Raw genomic sequence first — 23,517 nt, forward strand, 5'->3', positions numbered from 1 at the left:
GGACAAAGACAAACAAGGACTCGTTTATGTCATTGCTGGAAATATACAGAAAGGTCAATGATTCACAGGGCAGTGTGTCCAGTATCAGTCTCCTGTCAGGGATTTAAAAGGCTTGTATTTATTTGAAGGAAACCATTCTTGCACAGATCACCATGGATCGAGCTTTGATCTGGCTCTCACTTGTTTGTTTTTTCCTGGCCTCCGTTACCTCAGAACCCAAGACAAAGGTAAGCTTAAGAGATATGACAAGAATCAGAGTAGTGGCATGAATGAGAATGTGATTCAAACTACACATTGCTCTACTATGAGTCATGAAAATCAAAAAACAGAATAAAGTAAACATCTATTTGTTATCAAATAACCAAACTTTTCACTGACTGATATCATATTTAATGTTGTGTGTTTGAAAGTTAAGTGCACAATGCAAGGCAAGGCAAGGTAAGTTTATTTATATAGCACAATTCATACACAATAGTAAGTGAAAGTGCTTTACAAATGAACAGATAAAAGAACACAGAACAATTAGAGATTAAAAACCAGTAGAGAGCGTTAAAACAGTTGAAAGAACACAGAAAAATAAAAGATTAAAAAGGAAGAGTGCATAAGACCAGCTAAAAGAACACAGGGGGAAAAAATGAAAAAGTAGAGTACATTTGATCAGTTAACAAAAAGCATTTGAGAACAGTTGGGTTTTAAGTCTAGATTTGAAACTGGCTATACCACAGTCGGAGCACCTTTGATGTCATCAGGAAGTTGGTACCACAGCTGAGTCGCATAGCAGTTAAAAGCTGATTCACCATGTTTAGTTCTGACAGTAGGTATTACTAACAGATTTCTCTCCAGTGATCTGAGAGGTCTTGCAGGTGTGTACTGCTGAAAAAGATCTGAGAGGTATTTTGGTTCTGGCCCATTTAGTAATTTATAAACGAGTGGTAGTGCTTTAAAGTCAATTCTGTGACTTACTGGAAGCGAGTGTAAGGACTTAAGTATCAGAGTAATGTGGAGAGTTCTTTCAGTTTTTGTAAGAATTCTAGTGGCTGCATTTTGTGCAGGCTGAAGCCGTTTGATAGTTTTTTTTTTCAGAAAGGCCTGTGAAAAGACCATTGCAGTAGTCAACCCTACTGGAAATATAAGCATAAATGAGTTTTTCTAAATCATGTTTTGACATAAGGCATCTAAGGCATTTAGCTATGTTTTAGAGATGGTAAAAAGTTGATTTAATATTGCTTTCACGTGGTTGTTAAAACTGAGACTTCAGTCAATTAAGACACCAAGGGTTTTAACAGTGTCTTTCGCTTTAAGTCCTTTATGTCAAGATGAGTAGCAATCCTGAGTCTCTCCTTGTTTTTCCCAAATAAGATTATGTCAGTTTTGTTCTTATTCAGCTGAGGGAAATCTTGAGACATCCAGCTGTTAATTTGGTCAGCACATTGACAAAGAGATTCTAGGGGACCAAAGTCCTTAGGTGAGAGGGCTAGGTAAATTTGGGCGTCATCAGCATAGCTATGATAAGAAATCTTATTGTCTTTCATGATTATATAAAGGTTGAATAATAAAAGGCCTACGATTGACCCCTGGGGGACACCACAGGTCAAAGATGTTGGTGTTGAGGTATAGTTTCCAATGGCAACAAAGAAGCTCCTGTATTGTAAGCATGATCTGAGCCACTTGATAACCGTACCTCAAAATCCAACCCCATGTTCCAGCCTGTATAGTAATATGCTATGATCAGCAGTGTCAAAGGCTGCACTACGATCCAATAACATTAGGACTGATGTTTTGCCTGAATCGGCATTAAGGCATATATCATTTAAAACCTTAATGTGAGCTGTTTCAGCGCTGTGATTGACATGGAAGCCTGACTGAAAGTCATCAAAATACCCATTGGATGTTAAGGATTCAGTTAGTTGATTAAAACTACTTTTTCAATGACTTTGCCAGAAAATGGTTGACTGGATATGGGCCAGTAATTGTTCAGTATGGAAGCATCAAGGTTATTCTTGTAGGGGCTTTATAACAGCTGTTTTCAGGGACTTAAGGAATGTGCCGGACAGCAGTGATACATTTACAATTTTAAACATGTCTGCTGCTATGAGGTGAAAAACATATTTGAGAAAGTTGGTAGGTGAAGTATCTAAGCAGCACGTGGAAGAGTTGAGATTCTGTAGTGTTTTTTCCAGCGTTTCATTGTCTATCAAACTAAATTCTGACATCAAGTTTAGTTCCTCTCTCTTTGTTGCTGGTAATTCCAGTGTTGAGTTGTTAGTAACTGAGAGGATATGTTCTGCCTGATTTGATCAATTTTACCTTTGAAAAAGGATGCAAACTTGTTGCACTTATTAACAGAGAGAAGTTCAGATGCCAACTGCGAAGGGGGGTTAGTTAACTTCGACAGTTGCAAAAAGCACATGAGTATAGTATTTATTTTCTACTGATGATGTTGGAGAAAAAAGATTGTCTTGCTTTGCATATCTCAGGATTATGCCGTATGTGCGAAGCATCTCTTTTTGGATTTCTTATGGATACAAACTGGAGTTTGTGTTTGTGCCATTTTCTTTCAGTCGTCCTACATTCTCTTTTCAGGAGTTTAACGGTTGGTTAACGGTTTGTTTTCTGTTTGTTGATGACTGTCTTAACTTCTACTGGAGCAATGTCATCCATAATATTTACTTTTTTAATTGAAATAATTCAGCAAATCATCTACAGAGTCTGACAGTTGACTTGAGATCCTTGAAAGTGCCTGCTCAAAGAGAGCACCTGTGTGATCATTTTAGACTCTCTTTTTTGCAGTCATAGATCTTCTTTGAATGTGTAGGGACATAGACACATCAAAGAACACAAAGAAATGATCAGATAAGACCAAGTCCTTGACAGTTGTAGAGATATTGAGACCCTTTGTGATGACAAGGTCCAGGGTATGACCAAAAGAGTGAGTTGGCCCCTGTACATGCTGTGTTAGGACGAAAGTATCAAGTAGTGCATTTTGTTCCTTAGTTTAAGTACTCTCCCGGTTATCTGTATGGAAGCTGAAATCCCCTGATATGATAAGACAATCAAAATCCATACGAATTACAGACAATAATGCGCTTAGCTCATCAAGAAAAACTTTAGCTGGGTGTTTTGGAGGCCTTTTAGTTATTAACAAAATCTGAGGAGAACACGTAATGAGAACACATATGCATTCAAATGATATAAAGTCACTGAATGATGGCTGTTTGCACCGGAAACATTCTCTGAATAGCGTGGCTATTCAGCTATTGTTTCTTTCTTCTTGTCCACTCTGCACAGCTGCCAAGTTCTTATCAGAGGGCCTCAAGGTCGTTGGGTGATGAAGGGAGAAAAGATAGCTGTCGCTTAGAACTTTGGCCCCTTTGGCCCCTGTGCTACTTGGTCTGAAATATTCTCTGTGATTCCAGAATTAGGTTCATCCCAGTTGAAAAACACATTTTTGCGAGCCAGATGTTTAGGTTGAGCAGTCGGGAGAACACAACTTATCAGTCACTGCACTGCCATATCTCTGTTTATATACACAACAAAGTCTCCTAAGTGTATTAAAAAATCATTCTGAATATCCTTTACATCTCTCAGCAGACTTTAGGACACTAAGTTATGTTGTTATGCAGAGAGTTATGGGTGGTTTGTCAGAGCAATACCCCAAGGGCTTCCATTGGCTATAACCTGCAAGGTAACAAAAGCAGACAGCTGTCTACGATATGACCAGCCATGCAATCAATACTTACATACACTGACACTGTATTTGTGGTAATTTGTAAGGTTTGGGGTGGTCTGGAGAAATCATTAAAGAGTGAAGGTGAGAGAATAGGAGAGAGTCAGCTTATGGTACAGACAAAGCCTGAAATAAACCAAATTGTATGCTTATGCTTGTCTCAGATCATCATCAATTCTCTCACTTCCAGTTCTTTTTGTAATGGTAATATTCTGTTTGACTAGAAAGGCAAAAAGTGTTAACTCTGTGATGCCAGCTGAGTTACCAATTTCTGTTATTTTCAAATTATTATTAAGTGCTCAGAATAATGATTTTTCCCCCAGTATATTGATTATTATGATAGTTGCAGGGGATCGAAGTGATATCCTGTGTAGTGTTATATTGCAACAGCAGATCACTTTTTCTTTTTTGTAATTCTTTATGTGTTTTCTGTGCAGCAACGAGATGTGGACATATACAGCTTCCACATAAACTCAACAGTAACCAGTCGCTACGCTATCACAGTCATCACCAGTCGTGTGGCAAATAGCCTCAATGAATCTCAGGAAGTTCATTTCCAGGTGAAGATACCCAAGAATGCTTTCATCAGCAAATTCAGAATGTGAGTCCATTAGAATAATCACTATCTATACACATTATACATGTCCACACACACACTCACACACACACAAACACACATAAACAAAAGCAGAATGATGCCCTCTTCACATCACTCCTCCTCAGGACCATTGAGGGGAAGACATATGATGGGATTGTTAAACAGAAAGAGGAGGCTCAACAGCAGTACAGCCAGGCAGTGTCTCGAGGTCAAAGTGCTGGACTGGTCAGGTACTGTGTTCTGTTCCTCAGTTTTCAGATGTACTGAAACCCCTTAATTGTAGCCAACCTAGTGGAGCAGCATACAGTAGATATTACAAAAATGTATGTAATGTTTTTAATCTTCATGTCACAGTGTTTGTGTTTACGTACACGATGATGAAAATTCCAGCTTCACTTAAGACTTTTAAATAATTGTCTTGACGGGGGCATTGTCTTAAAAGTTTAAGCAATGAGAAACTATAGGCATTGGTTTTGCTGTTGATTCATTTCATGTATAATATTATCAATAAAAAATGTGTGAGACTTTATTAAAGAGGGTTTTTTTTTTTAGCTTTTTACACTGGATTCACTGTCATATAATACTTCTGTCCATGCATTATGATGCAAGTATCATTATATTAGCTTTCCTATAGCTCTGTGGGCAGGACCTTAGAGGACTTTAAAACCTCAGTAACAGTGGCTGCACTCAGTAAGGTGACATTTGAACTGACCTATGAGGAACTGCTTAAGCGTCGTCTGGGCAAATATGAGTTACTCATCAATGCCCAACCAACACAGCCTGTGGCAGATTTTAAGGTATGTCACATAAACAACAGCTTTACATATCTTGTGTGTAGCACCACATACAAAGTAAGACAGTCCAAGATTTCATGTCACATCTCAGTCTGGTTTCCATTCATTCTTTATTGGACTTTGAAAATATAATACTATTGAGAAATTATTATGCATATAATCAGACATAATGTTATTTCTTAGATATGTTTTACAGTCAAAATGTTATGGAGAGGCAAGCAAAGATTACATAAGCAACCAGCATTTCCATATAAATATACTGGACATATATGATATTTGATATAAGAAATGACTATTGCTTGGGCAATAAGCCTGTTTCTGGTTTGTCTCTGTATCAGATTGATGTTTATATTCATGAGAGTCCAGGCATTTCCCTCCTGGAGGTAAAAGGAGGACTGAGTACTAATGAGCTGACAGATGCAGTCACAACCACACGTAGTGGCCCAGAGGTACAGTATGGAATTAAGTTATTCTGTAAGGACTTACACTAGTAAATTGTACAAATTTAAAATCAGAATGCATTGTTTCAGTGCTTTGGACTTAGTCAGGTGAATCAGTCATCCAACTCATTAGAAAATTCCTAATATTTACAAGTTAGACCTGACAAAACAAGATTAGACACGTTAGACAAGGCATGACAAAGCAATGAAAACCCCACTGATAAATAAAATGTTTAACCAATTAGGAGTTGGCTGTGGTATGTCCTTGAAACAGTTTCAGTTTTCCCTAGAATTTCTTATACAGGTTTTAAACTTTTTTTAAATAAATGAGAGATGAAAGAGATGGAAATGTTCGTTGCTCTCTATACATTTTGGAAGGCTATGGAAGTGTTTCACTTCATTGAGTTATTCATGAGGCCATTTCTGAGACAAATTTGCCATGTGTTTGGACCCTTATGATCTTGGAACCCAATCTGGATCATTCACCAATATCCTCCAAAGTTTTTACTTAAATTTGTTCTCGAGAACAGTCCTAAGAAAAAGTCTACGTCAGATTCATGACGTGTTCTTACACCGCAGAATTGTTCGCATCTTTTTTCTTATGATGATGAATCCCATTGTCTTAATAAACTGAAAGCGTGTGCCAGTTGTTCCTAATGTGCATAGGTAAAAGCCCTGCCAAGCCCGATAAAAGGGCATGAGACTGCAGGGCCATGTGCACATACATAATGCTGTGGAAGCCTAGTTTGGCCACGTTAAAAAAAAATTGCTTAATTGCTTATATAGTGGCTTAATTGTGACTAAACTTTTCAGAATTCCAACTTCGTTTCACTGACTTTTTTTCTCACACTTTCTGACTTTTTTCCCTCGCAATATTGACTTTATTTTTTGTAATTCTGAGTGCTCTTCTATCAACCAACAAGTAGCTTGAGCCATCCCCTCTGCTCCCGCTTTAATGGTTCAATGCAATCTGTGTACGGTAGCAGACAGGGGTGAAGGCTACAATGGCTCTGTCCAGGTATTTTAATATTTATCCATATGAATCAGTAAAGGGTAATGCTGCAAGTAAACTTCACTCCCTCAAAACACATCCTGACAATTGTGCTGTTAATCCACATCTTTAGTTCACTTTCCAAGGCATGTTGCTCACCAAAGGTTGGTGGTACAAGGCTGAAGCCATAACTACTGACTGCGGTCTCTGAGTAGCAGCCCTATCGTAAACATCGGCTATTGTGAAGCCAACAACAAATAGTCTTTGTTCAGACTCAATCACAGAGGTGTAGGGCTCTCAGAAATTCATGAACCAATGCTTTGATTTTTAAAACTTTTAGCTGTTTTTCGAATACAACCACTTTGTCCTTGGTGTTTCCAGTGTTTTTTCAACTTCATGGCCATGCGCCTAAAATAATCAGTGCCGTACAGACATATCTGATTGCTTACTTCTGTCACCAGAGCACTTTCCACTTAGGCAGGAAAAGATATTCATTCCATGGAGGGATTTTATAATAGCCTATTACAGGTAACACAACTAGATGTATTTAAAGTGATAAAGGAACATTTTTTAAAATGATAAAGGAAAAGTTTAAACACAAATTTTGAGCATATAAGAGGAATAAGCTGGGTTCTTTTAAAGCTACACAAACTGGTTTTAGTGCTTTGATCTGGATTCATTCTTTTCATTTCAGGCTTGGGTGAAATTCTATCCCACTCGTGAACAACAGAAAAAATGTAAAGTTTGTGGAAAAAATGGCTTAAATGGTGACATGATCATCTTATATGATGTTGACCGAGAGAAATCCAAAGGAGAACTAAGGGTAAGGTCATCTGATCTTTATGGAATCATTACCACAAGGTCTGAGGAACAGATTGATTGTAGAAATCTATGTTTCTGTAATAAATGTGATGTGTGTTGAACATTTCTATTGAAAAGATTTCCACGCCAATTCCTCTTAACATCAGGTATCAAAAGGTCATTTTGTCCATTACTTTGCACCCACTGATGTCCAACGGATCCCCAAAAATGTGGTTTTTGTCATTGATCGAAGTGGCTCCATGAGTGGCCGGAAAATAGAACAGGTAATTTATGATTGTTGTGCATGCTGTAGATTTGCTGATTTGAAGCAAAGTTTCCAGAGCTGGACTGCATGCACCACAAAATGTTTCTGCAAGATTTTTGCACCTATCTCAAGGACTATGTAAAATGTACAAACCCAGATCTTCAGAAAACAAATACAAAGGGCTTTAGAGATGAAAGTATTTACGGGAAGGAAATCAAAACTGATTTACTTATGTGTCCTGTGATTTTAGACTCGTGTGGCAATGCTAAGGATCTTGGGAGATCTCTCTGAAGATGACCACTTTGGCATAATTACTTTCAAAGGTAGAGTGGATACCTGGAAACCAGAACTCCTCAAGGCCACACAAAGCAACGTGGAGGATGCCAAGAAGTTTGTGAGACAGATCACTGCTAGAGGATGTAAGATCCTTCTGATTGTAACTAAAGAAACTCTTTCCATTAGAATTTAGCTGAACTGTCACAGGGGCTGAGATATGATGATCAGAGCAGTAGAGCAATGAAGAGAAGGAGCAGTTAGACTGCAAATGATTGCTCTGTGCTTCTGACAACAATTTGGGAGAACTGAAGAGGACTAGACAGTCATCACAGAAAACATACAATGCTGCTGAAAATACGTTAAGAGAAAAGGCAAACAGACTGAAAATCTTATGGATACATGAATCATTTTATAGGATAAAGAGATAAATGGTCCAGGTGAGGATAGCGGTGCGTGATTTGACATGTATATCATTATTCTCTCAGCTACTGATATAAATGCTGCTGTGCTGAAAGGGGTGGAGATGATCAACAGACACCCACAAGAGGACTCTGCCTCCATCCTAATCCTTCTTACAGATGGAGAGCCCAACACAGGTACTAATAAAGCCCTCACAAATTCTTTACACCCATTCACATTGTTAACAATGACACTGTAATACTCAAACTCACACACATACACATACACACACACACACACACACACAACTTAGCTTCTCTTGCTTAGGAGTAAGTATTTTGATTCGGTCCTTACTAGGTGAGACCAACATTGGTAAAATACAGGACAATGTGAAGAAAGCCATTCAGGGAAAATTCCCCTTGTACTGCCTGGGATTTGGATTTGATGTAAGTTTTGAGTTTTTAAAGAAAATGGCCATGGAAAATGACGGTGTGGCACGCAGGATTTATGAGGACTCAGATGCTGATCAGCAACTTCAGGTAACAGGGATTCTCACTGAGCATGTGAAAAGTCCCTTCAAAGCAATTAAGCCACAATTTCATGGTTGTTTAAACTCTTGCCTCAGTCATATTTTTTGTCTGATTGTTCATGTTAATTTGTTCATGTAAATCAATAAACATTTATCCAGTTCACCATGAACTGCACCAGCCCACATATATATATGAACAAGAAATGAAAGACTATTATCCATCTGTAATGTCCCATCAAGTACTTTGTCCTGTTACACCAGCCATCACCTGGTGGTTCTGTTCTTATTTTCAGATCTGAGTTACAGCTTAGGTCCAGTGCAGATTGTCAGATGGTGATGATAAGGCAGACAATATGAAAAGAAAAAGAATGAATCAGTAAAACTTAGGACACATTACACATTTTATCCATTTGGATTTGATTTTATGTCATCCATATTGTAAAAAAAATCTATGCCTTGGAATAGGATTTTGTGCCACATACAAATATGTCCCAAATCAGGACTGAAAAGAAGTATTTGTGCTCTTCTCATCCCTCTGTACTCTATTTGTGTCATGTAGCAAAATTAATACAGAATAATTATAACGGACTATAACTAATATGGATTATAATTAATATTCTGAGATGCATTAGGATATTCAGTAAAGATGAAGGGTGCACAGACTGAAATATGTGGATATCTGTTTTTGACAGGGATTCTATGAGGAAGTGGCCACGCCACTACTGACAGATATACACATAACCTATACTGGGGCGGCAAATGTGACACAAACCAATTTCAGCCAGTATTACAATGGATCGGAGATTGTGGTGGCTGGACTGCTCACAGACAACAGTTTGGACCTCTTCACCAATGAGATCACTGCAACATCAGTAAGTTCACATCGATCTGCTGATTGGGCTAAACAACATAGTAAGCAGCATGAAAAAGTAACGACTTCTAATGCTAACATTGTTTCCTTCTCCAAACTCATGCATAACTGTATCTCACAGCCAGCATTGCCATATCTACTTTGACTACAGGTATACTGTTTATCTAGTTAACTTAAAAGACAGTCTGTAAGTTTGGCTATTTTATATGTGTATCAATTGCTATTCCATCAGAGGGACCTAAGGTTGTTGTTTAGTTTGTTGGTTGTTTGTGACAAAAGGCCTACAATTTATCAGTGACATTTATTTTTACAAAGATATGATATGTACAAAACTCAATTTCTCATTCTAAGTGTGAAGAACAGGCTAGCTTCTGCTTGCTTAATAAATATTATGGATGATTTCTCAAAACAGATATGTTACACCTCTGCAAAAATTGTCCATCAGTTAGTGGTTCATAAAATGTTATTGCACCAAGAGATCAGTATTATCATATTTTACAGAGAATTACCACATATTGCCAAAAAAGCAAAAAATAATCAAGCTATGTGCTCAACCAGAACATTTGGTAGTGCTTTGTTTAATTGCTCAGTAGATATAATTACACAGCATTCATGCACATCAACGCAATGTTCAGTGGGCCCAGCTTAATGGGCACAACAATATTGTGATAATGGCATGCAGCATATCCACTGCTTTTGGAATGCTGTATGATTAGTTGTAAACATACCTCATTAAAGCTAGGTATGTGGATGCTTCTGTGCAATCAAAATAGTGGATCAGTAAAAGTACATAAAAACTGATAGTACATAAAACTTCATTCAACTCAAATACATATTTAATTCAAAATTCATTGTTGAAAGCTAACTGGTGAAAGCTAACCTAATTCCATTAAACAGTGTCCATGAATGAATCCACTTGAATTATTGCTAAGAAGAAATTCAGCTACATAACTTATTCATCTACATACCCATTATCTTTTCATACAAGTGTGCAAAACAACTTACACTGAACATATTGACTGAGTACACTTGCTTGCTGCTTGCACAGGAGCTAAGATAATCAAGTGTTGTTAGCTTCCTGCTGTAACTGTGTAATACACCTCAGTCAGAATGATGTGTTGCACAAAGTTCTGTATGATAGCTTCATGTATGTTTTTTTCCAGAAAAGCAAAAGGATGGAATATCATGACACCATTGATCCAACCATTCTTAGTAACTTGACTGGGTTTGAAGATTTCATTGAACGACTTTGGGCCTACCTTACAGTAAAGCAGCTTTTGGAGAAGGAGTGAGTGAGCCTACATATAATTGCATGCGAAGTGTTCATGTAAATACAGGTGTGACAGCAATATATATATACAGTTGCGGTTGGAAGTTTACATGCATTCATTGTGGACATGAATATCAAAGCAATATTGGGCTTTCTATGATTCCTTTGAACTGTTCTTTCTCTGGGGCAGAATGATTGTACAACATACATCTTTAATAGAAAAAAAAAAACAAGAATATGGTTCACAAGTTTTAATTTATTTTGGGTTTTCTGAAATCAACTCAGGGTCAAAATTATACATATAGGGTAAAAAATATACATACACTCAGTTAGATTAGTTTTACGGTCGGATGAGACAAAGGCCACAATGACCAGAGGTATGTTTGGAGGAGTAAAGGTGAGGCATTCGACCCTAAGAACACTGTACCAAGCATGGTGGTGGTAGCATCATTCTCTGGGGCTGTTTTGCTGCCAGTGGAACTAGCACATTGCAAAAAGTGGATGGAATAATGAAGAAGGGAGATTACCTCAGAATTCTTCAGCATAACCTCAAGCCATCAGCTAGACAGTTGAAACTTGGACACAACTGGGTGTTCCAACAGGACAATGACCCCAAACACACATCAAAGCTGGTTGTGGAATGGATAAAGCAGGCTAACATCAAGCTTTTGGAATAGCCTTCCCAAAGTCCTGACCTCAACCCCATCAAGAATATGTGGACTGAGCTTAAAAGTCGGGTCCGTGCCAGGAAAGCAACAAATTTAATTGAACTCTACCAATTCTGTCAAGAATAGTGGTCAAATATCCAGCCAGAGTTATGCCAGAAGCTTGTTGATGGCTACCAAAAGTGTCTGGTCAAGGTGAAGCTTGCTAAAGGACATTTAACCAAATACTAGGTGTGCTGTATGTATATTTTTGACCCTGTATGTATAATTTTGACCCTGTGTTGATTTCAGAAAATCCAAAATAAATTAAACTTCTGCACCATATTCTTGTTTTTTTCTATTAAAGATGCATGTTGTACAATCATTCACAGTTCAAAGGAATCATTGAAAGCCCAATATTGCCATGCCATTAAGGTCCATGATGAGTGTATGTAAACTTCTGACCAAAACTGTGTGTGTGTATATATATATATATAAATTTTTTTCCTTGTCTTAGACTGATGTTGGAAGCACAGGAGAAAGAAACAGTGAGAAAAGAAGCCCTGGATCTCTCTCTAGAATATAACTTTGTGACGCCATTGACCTCTATGGTGGTCACCAAGCCCCAGGAAGAAGACATTCAGGTTGCCCACAAACCCAAGGAAAGAAAAGGAGAGACAAGAACAAAAACAAGTCGACGTCTCTCAGGTACAATGTGATCATTTCTCTTTGTTACAAAAGAAGACAAATGCAACAAAAGAACACCAAACACTAGGTTACAGGAGCATAATTATTGTAAGTCACCCCCTGGTCAACAATGCAGTCAAACTCACTGTACATCTAAACCATCTATGCCCTTCCAAGACACATCTTCTCTTCACACTAAACCATCACCCAAAATTCCCCTAAAATGAGCCAGTTTGAGAGCTGTGATTCAACAAAACAAGTGAATATTTGTCTCATTTAGATCTACTACAGTAATCATATGCATTACTTTATTTAATGTTCAGATACTGACTTTTGTAGTTGGTGTATCGGTTCCTCTGGACATGAGGACCTACAACTACTGAGGTGCTTTACCATGAAACAAAATATAAAGCAAGAAACAAACAAACAAGTTAAAACAAGGAGCTTAAAATGAACATTAAAAAGGTAATTTACAATAAAGTTGTAAAGCCCTATAATGAAAATAAATATAAAAAATTAACATGAATTATGAAAACAAACTACAAAAGAAGTTTGACAGCAATCTTTTTGCTGGGTTTAAAAGACTGAACTTGTAATTTTTAACTTGTAACAGTTAAAGCAGTCTGTCAAGTCCTGAGTAATTGTAATTGCTATGGTGGTTAAAGTGGAAAGTATGGTGTTGTAGCATAATGGATCTTAATCCCAAGAAAGTGTTGAATAGGTTTATTGCACTGTACAAAGTCAGTCAGCTGATGGCAGGAATTGTGACATACTGAAATAACATTAATTACCTCTGGCAGTTACCCACAGTTACCCACAATGACAAGCCCATTATTCCTGTGAAAAGTGATTTACAAACTGTCATGACCTCAATTTAAAATTCTCAACAATTTCCATGTATTTTAATTGCCATGGCCAAATTCTGGGATAAGAAATGAATATGCAAAGATAATAGATACTGGTATCATATTTAACTCAATTATCTAAATTAAGTCATTCATAAAAATATTGTCTCATCACATTTCACTGCCTCTATCATCAGTATTATTTTTTTGATTTGACCCATTTATAATGAAAAATCATATGGCCTATATAACAACAAGGCCCATAATGGCCTTTAAATTCTTTCAATATTGTGTTAAATGCCATGAGTAAATAGAGTTATTTGTTTTTAATGAAGGTGGCCTCATGTTCATTTTTAAAATAACAGGTCTATTTATCATAGGCTACTATTCTTGTTCATGGAGGAATAATAAACTGAACAGGACTAGTCATCTTTCAATATTTCATTACACTCACTGTTGATTCATCGAATTTGTTACATTATTCGGTTAGCATATGCATGCATAGAACTGACATTATTTAGCACAAAAGTGTTGTCTAATTCTAAAAGTCTAACTCAACATACATGCATCTCTTATTTTTATGAAGCAACTGCACAGCACTTCAATAGTTTTGGCGGTAAGTCAATCAGCCTTTACTTTGTATACGTATTGTGATAATAATGGTGGCAAATGAAAAGGCCCATAATGCCTTTTAAATTCTTTCAATATTGTATTAAATACCCTGTGTAAATAGAGTTATTTGTTTTTAATGAAGGTGGCCTCATGTTCATTTTTAAAATAACATAGGTCTATTTATCATAGGCTACTATTCTTGTTCATGGAGGAATAATAAACTGAACAGGACCATTCTTCTTTTAACATTTCATTACACTCACTGTTGATTCATAGCATTTGTTACATTATTCGGTTAGCATATGCATGCATAGAACTGACATTATTTAGCACAAAAGTGTTGTCTAATTCTAAAAGTCTAACTCAACATACATGCATCTCTTATTTTTGTGAAGCATCTTCAAGGAATTCCCATATTCTTGGCAGTAAGTAAATCAGCCTTCACTTTGTATACTTATTGTGATGATAATAATGGTGGCAAATGAAAAGGCCCATAATACCTTTTAAATTCTTTCAATATTGTATTAAATACCCTTTGTAAATAAAGTTATTTGTTTTTAATGAAGGTGGCCTCATGTTCATTTTTAAAATAACATAGGTCTATTTATCATAGGCTACTATTCTTGTTCATGGAAGAATAATAAACTGAACAGGACTAGTCATCTTTCAACATTTCATTACACTCACTGTTGATTCATAGAATTTGTTACATTATTCGGTTAGCATATGCATGCATAGAACTGACATTATTTGGCACAAAAGTGTTGTCTAATTCTAAAAGTCTAACTCAACATACGTGCATCTCTTATTTTTGTGAAGCATCTTCAAGGAATTCCCATATTTTTGGGAGTAAGTAAATCAGCCTTCACTTTGTATACTTATTGTGATGATAATAATGGTGGCAAATGAAAAGGCCCATAATGCCTTTTAAATTGTTTCAGTATTCTATTAAATACCCTGTGTAAATAGAGTTATTTGTTTTTAATGAAGGTGGCCTTATGTTCATTTTTAAAATAACATAGGTCTATTTATCATAGGCTACTATTCTTGTTCATGGACTAATAATAAACTGAACAGGACTAGTCATCTTTTAATATTTCATTACACTCACTGTTGATTCATAGAATTTGTTACATTATTCGGTTAGCATATGCATGCATAGAACTGACATTATTTGGCACAAAAGTGTTGTCTAATTCTAAAAGTCTAACTCAACATAAATGCATCTCTTATTTTTGTGAAGCATCTTCAAGGAATTCCCATATTTTTGGGAGTAAGTAAATCAGCCTTCACTTTGTATACTTATTGTGATGATAATAATGGTGGCAAATGAAAAGGCCCATAATGCCTTTTAAATTGTTTCAGTATTCTATTAAATACCCTGTGTAAATAGAGTTATTTGTTTTTAATGAAGGTGGCCTTATGTTCATTTTTAAAATAACATAGGTCTATCTATCATAGGCTACTATTCTTGTTCATGGACTAATAATAAACTGAACAGGACTAGTCATCTTTTAATATTTCATTACACTCACTGTTGATTCATAGAATTTGTTACATTATTCGGTTAGCATATGCATGCATAGAACTGACATTATTTGGCACAAAAGTGTTGTCTAATTCTAAAAGTCTAACTCAACATAAATGCATCTCTTATTTTCATGAAGGACCTGTACCTAACCTCCTTGGTACTGGCGGTAGGTCAATCAGCCTTTACTTTTTATACGTATTGTGATAATAATGGTGGCAAATGAAAAGGCCCATAATGCCTTTTAAATTCTTTCAATATTGTATTAAATACCTTGTGTAAATAGAGTTACTTGTTTTTAATGAAGGTGGCCTCATGTTCATTTTTAAAATAACATAGGTCTATTTATCATAGGCTACTATTCTTGTTCATGGAGGAATAATAAACTGAACAGGACTAGTCATCTTTCAACATTTCATTACACTCACTGTTGATTCATCGAATTTGTTACATTATTCGGTTAGCATATGCATGCATAGAACTGACATTATTTGGCACAAAAGTGTTGTCTAATTCTAAAAGTCTAACTCAACATACATGCATCTCTTATTTTCATTAAGCAGCTGTACATAACCTCCATAGTTTTGGCAGTAAGTAAATCAGCCTTCACTTTGTATACTTATTGTTATGATAATAATGCTGGCAAATGAAAAGGCCCATAATACCTTTTAAATTCTTTCAATATTGTATTAAATACCCTGTGTAAATAGAGTTATTTGTTTTTAATGAAGGTGGCCTCATGTTCATTTTTAAAATAACATATGTCTATTTATCATAGGCTACTATTCTTGTTCATGGAGGAATAATAAACTGAACAGGACTAGTCATCTTTTAACATTTCATTACACTCACTGTTGATTCATAGAATTTGTTACATTATTCGGTTAGCATATGCATGCATAGAACTGACATTATTTGGCACAAAAGTGTTGTCTAATTCTAAAAGTCTAACTCAACATACATGCATCTCTTATTTTCATTAAGCAGCTGTACATAACCTCCATAATTTTGGCAGTAAGTAAATCAGCCTTCACTTTGTATACTTATTGTGATGATAATAATGGTGGCAAATGAAAAGGCCCATAATGCCCTTTAAATTGTTTCAGTATTGTATTAAAAACCCTGTGTAAATAGAGTTATTTGTTTTTAATGAAGGTGGCCTTATGTTCATTTTTAAAATAACATAGGTCTATCTATCATAGGCTACTATTCTTGTTCATGGAGGAATAATAATCTGAACAGGACTAGTCATCATTCAACATTTCTTTACACTCACTGTTGATTCATCGAATTTGTTACATTATTCGGTTAGCATATGCATGCATAGAACTGACATTATTTAGCACAAAAGTGTTGTCTAATTCTAAAAGTCTAACTCAACATAAATGCATCTCTTATTTTCATGAAGGACCTGTACCTAACCTCCTTGGTACTGGCGGTAGGTCAATCAGCCCTCACTTCGTATACTTATTGTGATGATAATAATGGTGGCAAATGAAAAGGCCCATAATGCCTTTTAAATTCTTTCAATATTGTATTAAATACCTTGTGTAAATAGAGTTATTTGTTTTTAATGAAGGTGGCCTCATGTTCATTTTTAAAATAACATAGGTCTATTTATCATAGGCTACTATTCTTGTTCATGGAAGAATAGTAAACTGGACAGGACTAGTCATCATTCAACATTTCATTACACTCACTGTTGATTCATAGCATTTGTTACATTATTCAGTTAGCATATGCATGCATGGAACTGACATCATTCAGTACAAAAGTATTGTCTAATTCTAAAAGTCTAACTCAACATAAATGCATCTCTTATTTTCATGAAGCAACTGTACAGATGAGCCATAGGCCTGGCGGTAGGTCAATCAGCCTTCATTTTGTATACTTATTGTGATAATAATGGTGGCAAATGAAAAGTTCTTGAGAGATTACTGATAGAGTTACTGAAAGACTGACTGTTCTTGTATTGATAGAGATGCTCTATGTACAAACTTTATTTGTACATTATAAATCATATCCATCTTTTATCTTCTTATGATAGCTGTGGTATTACAACATCCCACAACAAGTTTGTTTAAAGGAATGCTTCAGTCTTTTGTATTATTAAGTTTGGCTGATTAAAAAATATGACATAAAAACTGCACAAAGCATTTCTTCACTGAAATGCTTATTTTGCTACAGCATACACACAAAAAGTCAGAATACACACACATTGCTATTGCTGTTCTAAAAGGCTCAGTATAAAGCAATGCTTCAATCATACAGACACTTGTCAGGCATACGAACCATCTTTGGTAAATAAAGGTGATAAACACAGAGGGATAGAGGATAGGAAAGAATCACCCACCACACAGAATTAAGAGTCCAGTAAAGCCCCAAGTCTGAAAGTCTTGAAATATATTCGTTTGGGCAAAGATACAGCTTTATAGGGAAAGTGTGAAAGCAGGTTGAGGTTTAAGGCCCCTCGGATGGCAGGCTCACTGGAGAAATCACATTTCTGTTGGTATTCAAGCAACAATGGCAGCTAAGTGCTCTTAATGTCTCCAGTTCTGAGACTTCAAGCTATAATCTTGATCACTGGTGGTAAAAAATGAACAATGTGCACTTTGTCACTGTCCTCAAACATTAAACTGGGGGATTCTGGAGTGGTAAGACTACAGCAGTAAGCTATGTCACAGAAATGGTTACAGATAGTAAAGGTTCACACAGTTTTTGCTCACTGTGTGAAATGGAACAGAGCATCCAATGTCCTTTCGGTTTCTCACATAATGTGAATTGTACTGTATTAATGAGCATTTAATGCACCAGATCATTCTTGACAGCAATTTTCTGATTTTCCCACAACTAGCTCCTGGTCATCAAAGGAGAATCAAAGGTACAAGACTTATTATTTGATTCATTGATGAAGATACATGCTAGCTTGATTTTGCAGAACAGTCTTTGTTTGTTGTTTTTTTAAAAAAAAAAAAACAAGTAAAAAACATTCTTCCAGTTTGTCATCTTTATCCTAAGGTTTCATCATATTTAACAAATGTACAATTTCCTTTGATATAAGTTATTTGAGTGTGCAGTTTAGTTATTCGAACACCAGTCAGATGTTTACAACACCATAGCTATGCCAGTTATGCACTTAGAAAACCATAGAAGAGGTAATCACTGGACAGGGAGTAAACTTTTACATAATTTCTACAACACTAAGCACACTATATAAGTAATACTATAGTCATGTAGCTAAAGTGCATTTTTACATCTTGTTGTTTGTCAGTGTTATAATGATGTTATTCCTTCTTTTAAAATGTTGCAGGTGGATCACTGGATGGTCTCAATCAGAATAGTCCTGTGATCCTTGATGGTAAGCACATGACAAGCATGCATGCTAACATGCTGACAGACACCTCAAAAGTACATAATTGTATCTGAATTCACAAGCAAGGTTTGCAGTCTAAATCTGTATACTCATTAAAAAGAACAGGAGCTGAGAAGGGTTTGTACAACAATGTTTTGAACTCCACACCTTCCTGTAACTATGTAGTGCTTGTTAAAGGTGACTCCCTTCTGTCTAATCATTAATCACTATTATTGGGATCATCTCAGAGCAGCTCACGCTCAAAATTATGCTTCTACTTGTACACAAAGGAAATGAGAGCAAAAGTATTAGCACTTTTCCTTCAAAAATGGATTTTAAAACTTTCACACAGACATAGACGTAGGCTTTATTGTCATTTCAACCATACACAGCTAGTACACAGTGAGATGAAACCACATTCCTCCAGGACCATGGTGCTACATACAACAACACAGCACAGAGCCACATGAGAATACACAGAACTGTGACAACACAGGCCCTACACAAGACTACGTAAAGAGCACGTGTGCAAATATATACACACAGCAAGACAGTGCAAGAATTCTGACACAAAATTACTAAGTCAGACAGTTCTACATTACAAAAATCTGCTGTAGTGTACACATAAATCGCTGTAAAAAAAAAAGTAAACATAATTGCTGTGACTGTAAACATAAGGTACAGCATTAGCAGCAATGATGAAGGGGGTCAGTGCAGTACTTAATCAAAGGCCCATGTCCCATGTCCATGTTCAACATTTTTTGAGCCAACTTTGAGGCTTTCTGACAACAGAGACCACTGCTTTAAACAGTGTAGTACAGTTTTCCGTTGAGTGCATTGATGAACATATATATATTTTTTTCCTTATCTCTTATGTATTTGTGCACAAACATTAAATATTCTGTGACAGAGTATCCTCTGTCATGTTTTTGATAGTTGTTCATTTTACACCGTAGTGTATATTTATTTCAGCATACTTAAGCTCTCTCTCTGTATTCTCCAAATTCTGTAATATGATATAGTATATGAGATATGATATAGTTCATATAGTAATGGTGCATACAGGTGATATGATTCCTTTTGTGTGTGTCTAATGGATCGTACATGTGACTATTTTCATGCTTTGATTTCTGATTCTTGTGTTGATACAACGATACAGACTCCAGAATTTTTCATCCAACACATGCTCCACCAACAACCACTGTTCTATATGGTATAGTACCATCTAGAAACAATTTACTTTACATTTGTGCAAAAATATTAAATGTGCTCTTTATTTCTGATTTTGCATTACGCCGTATACTCATTTTTGTATATCTCTCCCTCTCTGCTTGTCTTCTCACAGCAAGCCCTGTACGATTCCTAATTCAAGCACAGGATCAGTCTGAACCTCTCTGCTATGACATTCCTGCATCCCAGAGGCTCAGACTCCTACAGGACCCGAGCTCTGGTGAGTCACTGCTACTCATCTATTAAATCATCCTATCTTTTTGTTCTTTGATGTAACTAATTCTTCTGCAGGGAACTATTTTCATAATGTATTGACAGTATTTTCTTGTGTGTTCTGCCTGTCCTCACTGTAAAGATTTCTCTATGAATGGTGAGCTCATTGAGTCTGGTGGCACTGGTTTCTCACAAATCACCATTTTTTACAAAACTGATCTTCACATGACCCTGAGCACCAGTGAGATCATTTTTTCTGATGGGCAGAATGCTGTGAAATTCCTTTGGAATCAGGAACCTACCACTCATGAGACAGACAGGTAAAGTGCCACCACACATGTGCAGACAACTTATGGACAGAATACATGTTCAAGAGAACAGTCAAATTGTCATGAACTAAGAGATTGGATACAGCTGGAGCTAACGAGGCTAACAAGGAACAAGGCTAACAGGACAACTAGGCAAACAAGGACTGGCTCAGTACTGACAGCAAAACATAGCGACATATACATATATATATATATATACAGACACAATGAGGAAACAAACTGAAGACAGGCACACACAGTAATTGGGAAACAGGCAATTAGCCAATCAGATCTAACTTGGCTTTCACTGACCATGAGAAAAGTAGGTAGAGACAGAGGCCTGACACATATGAGTGAATTTGTAGGAAGTACAAGTGATCTTTATGTAGTGTTATGAACTGATCTGTTTTTGGCATGTTATTTATTAATTTGATCACTCTTTTTTTCCTACGGGCTTTTTTGGTGTCTTTCTGTTTTTGCCTCGGATTTTAGTAGCTCTGTTGAGATGTTTTATTCTATTGGTTGGTCATCATTCCAGTGGATGTTTTTTCCCCATTCAGTGTGTCACTGATCCTGAGGAACAAAGAAATGGATGTTTCCATGGGAAACACTCGTGTCGTTATTCTCCTTCATGGACAAGATGGGAATAGTTTCCTATGGCCTGCAGTTAGACAGCGCCCAAGTAAAACCACCTTACCAGGTCTTTTTGGTAAGTGTCATTCAAATCTTCCATGATACAATTCAGAGTAACCAATGGTGGAAGTTAATCAAGTTAATCATATTAGTTGATCCTAATGCTGCAAGTGTTAAAGTGAAATACTGCATCTAATCAACAAAGAAGAACGGCAAAAACATCTCACTTCTGCGTGTTATTGTTATTGTTATGATATTTCTAAACATAGGGAAGATTCGAGTTACAAAACATGGGAGTGTGTAGAAAATAAATTTCACATTACTGCTATAATATAAACTACACTGATTCTTTTAGCTTAGATAGCACTCAAGTAAAACCTTTCTTATCAGGCCTTATTGGTAGGTGACGTATCCAAACTCCAAACATGACAGTTTAATAATGTTATGGTGTTGGTGGCAGGTTTTCCTAATGGTGCGGATATTACATGTAATAACTATGTTTGAATTGTTCTACACAAAACGTAAACAGGTATAGTTACATACTGGTTGTGATTATTTCTTTATGGTTATTGTTACCAATCAGAGATTTTGTTTCTGCTGTTTCAGGAACACTTCCTGTCGCATATACAACAGTCACACAATCACATTCAACAATACTGAAGATTCTGAAGATTCAGGGTCAGGAAGTCCGAGTGTCCTGGTATGTTCAGTTTAAAAAGTGGAGACAGTTTGAGTTAATACATATTTTCACTTTTTTTTTGCCCTGATAAAATTTATCATCTGCTGTTCTTCTTGTTCTCAATGTGTGTCTGTTGTCCTGAATTATAGGAACACGGCCACAGACTATAGTATCCACTCAGCACCGAGAGTGGGCTGCTGGTTGGTGCCGTTTCAGGTTGCTATGCAAGGGGAGCTATCTGACTTCACTGTGCCCAGTCTATAGGGGACCGCAGCATATTAATCCAAATCATGATCATGCTTTTTCAGCCCATGCATTCTGCAGTCTTGCTCTCAAATCTTCTTCAATCTGCAATTTCAATCTCCAAAGGAAGTGTGGTCATCACATTTAAAAAATGAACAAGTTTATTTTCCAAAATAAAAAGTTGTACAAGCTTGTGCTCTGTCAAAAACGTTTCTTGAATCCTAACAAATATTGAAGGAGACATAGTAGTCTACACTGTCCCTTGCCTTCCTGGGGGCTTGAAAAGTGGATAAAAATGAAAAAAAAAAAAAAAGGCAAGAAGAAAAAAAAATTATTAATCATCTGAGGATTTCACACCCCCCCCCCCCCCCCCTCCCGAGAACCACATGCTACATGAACCACATGCCACACAGACAGAAAGCATTGTTAAACATACTTTTGATTGTCCAGGTCCATTTGTAAAATCATCAGTGAACTGACCTGAAAGAACCTCTGGAATTCCAACCCCAATATAGGCGGGGAAAAAAAAATGAACCTTCTAAACAATACGCCTTCAAGCATATTAGTCAGTGGTCAGCCTGGCTGTTTTGGCACCAAAAGCTAAAACTCAACCAAATTTGGTAAGGATGAGCCAAAGCATTAAGATGTTCCTCTGAGACTACATGCAAAATTGGGAATTGGCTAAATTACTCCCAATACCAGGGACATTACTCTTCAGCCAGTGGGGCAATCAAAGCTTTGCATGCACTATATTTGTTTACAGTCCCAGCAATCCAACAAATTGTGATATTTAAAGAGAAAAAAAAAAGGTGGGCTCCATCAGTCAATCAGCTTACAGTAGGTACTAGACAGACTTTAAAATCACTTGTCCTTATAACACTTGGTAAAAATGTAGACCACTCAACATGGTATTACCATATCAAGTTTTGAGTTTTGGGTCAGTACTGTTACGCCCACAAGGTGAGAGCAACAATAAAGGAGGAGGAGAGAATGCGGATCAGGCTTAACAATTTATTTAATCAGTACAAAAGAAAACGAATGCGAGCCAACGGGGGTTCCAAAAGAAGTTCAATAAATGAAAACACGTCGGTCCGACCGGCCACCTCCGAAATTAACGTCCACCCTGGCAACCTAAAAGAGACAAAAAGAAAGGAGAGGAGGGGCAGGGAGAGGTGGACGGGCAGAGCTTTTAAACCTGGGTACAACTCCGCGCCGGTGTACCCAATTGGGCTGATTGCCTCCTGCCACACCACCAGCATGCCTACCAGGAAACACAAAGAGATAACCAGAACCACGGCCTGGGGGGAAAAGGGGCAAAGCCCAGAAGGCCGTGACAGTACATATATATATATATATATATATATATGTGTGTGTGTGTGTGTGTGTGTGTATACACACATATATACTTGCACACACACACACACACACACACACACACACACACATTTTTATATATGTTTAAGAAAAATTTAATGCACCCCCCCCCCCCCCCCCCCCCCCCCACACACACACACACACACACACACATAGAGAGAGAGAGATTTTTTCTGCATTGCCTTTTTTCTTTTGTTTTTGCTTATTT

General features: G+C 36.7%; 1 protein-coding gene across 1 annotated transcript; it reads left to right on the top strand.

The window, feature by feature from the left end:
- The first annotated feature begins 133 nt into the window (after positions 1 to 133).
- Positions 134 to 22,129, top strand: LOC115813742 (inter-alpha-trypsin inhibitor heavy chain H3). The gene is made up of 29 exons (XM_030776340.1): positions 134 to 227; positions 4,165 to 4,328; positions 4,451 to 4,555; positions 4,960 to 5,122; positions 5,458 to 5,568; positions 7,245 to 7,373; positions 7,519 to 7,635; positions 7,867 to 8,035; positions 8,378 to 8,488; positions 8,649 to 8,830; positions 9,513 to 9,692; positions 10,855 to 10,979; positions 12,123 to 12,313; positions 13,724 to 13,753; positions 14,145 to 14,174; positions 14,569 to 14,598; positions 15,417 to 15,446; positions 15,838 to 15,867; positions 16,262 to 16,291; positions 16,686 to 16,715; positions 17,110 to 17,139; positions 18,132 to 18,158; positions 18,588 to 18,635; positions 19,789 to 19,842; positions 19,975 to 20,079; positions 20,215 to 20,392; positions 20,941 to 21,089; positions 21,620 to 21,713; positions 21,842 to 22,129. Exons 1-29 carry the CDS (start codon positions 153 to 155, stop codon positions 21,954 to 21,956), a joined length of 2,832 nt encoding a protein of 943 aa, XP_030632200.1. The 5' UTR covers positions 134 to 152; the 3' UTR covers positions 21,957 to 22,129.
- Positions 22,130 to 23,517: the final 1,388 nt, after the last annotated feature.

The sequence above is a fragment of the Chanos chanos genome, chromosome 6 (assembly GCF_902362185.1).
Source record: "Chanos chanos chromosome 6, fChaCha1.1, whole genome shotgun sequence".
Lineage (NCBI taxonomy): Eukaryota > Metazoa > Chordata > Actinopteri > Gonorynchiformes > Chanidae > Chanos > Chanos chanos.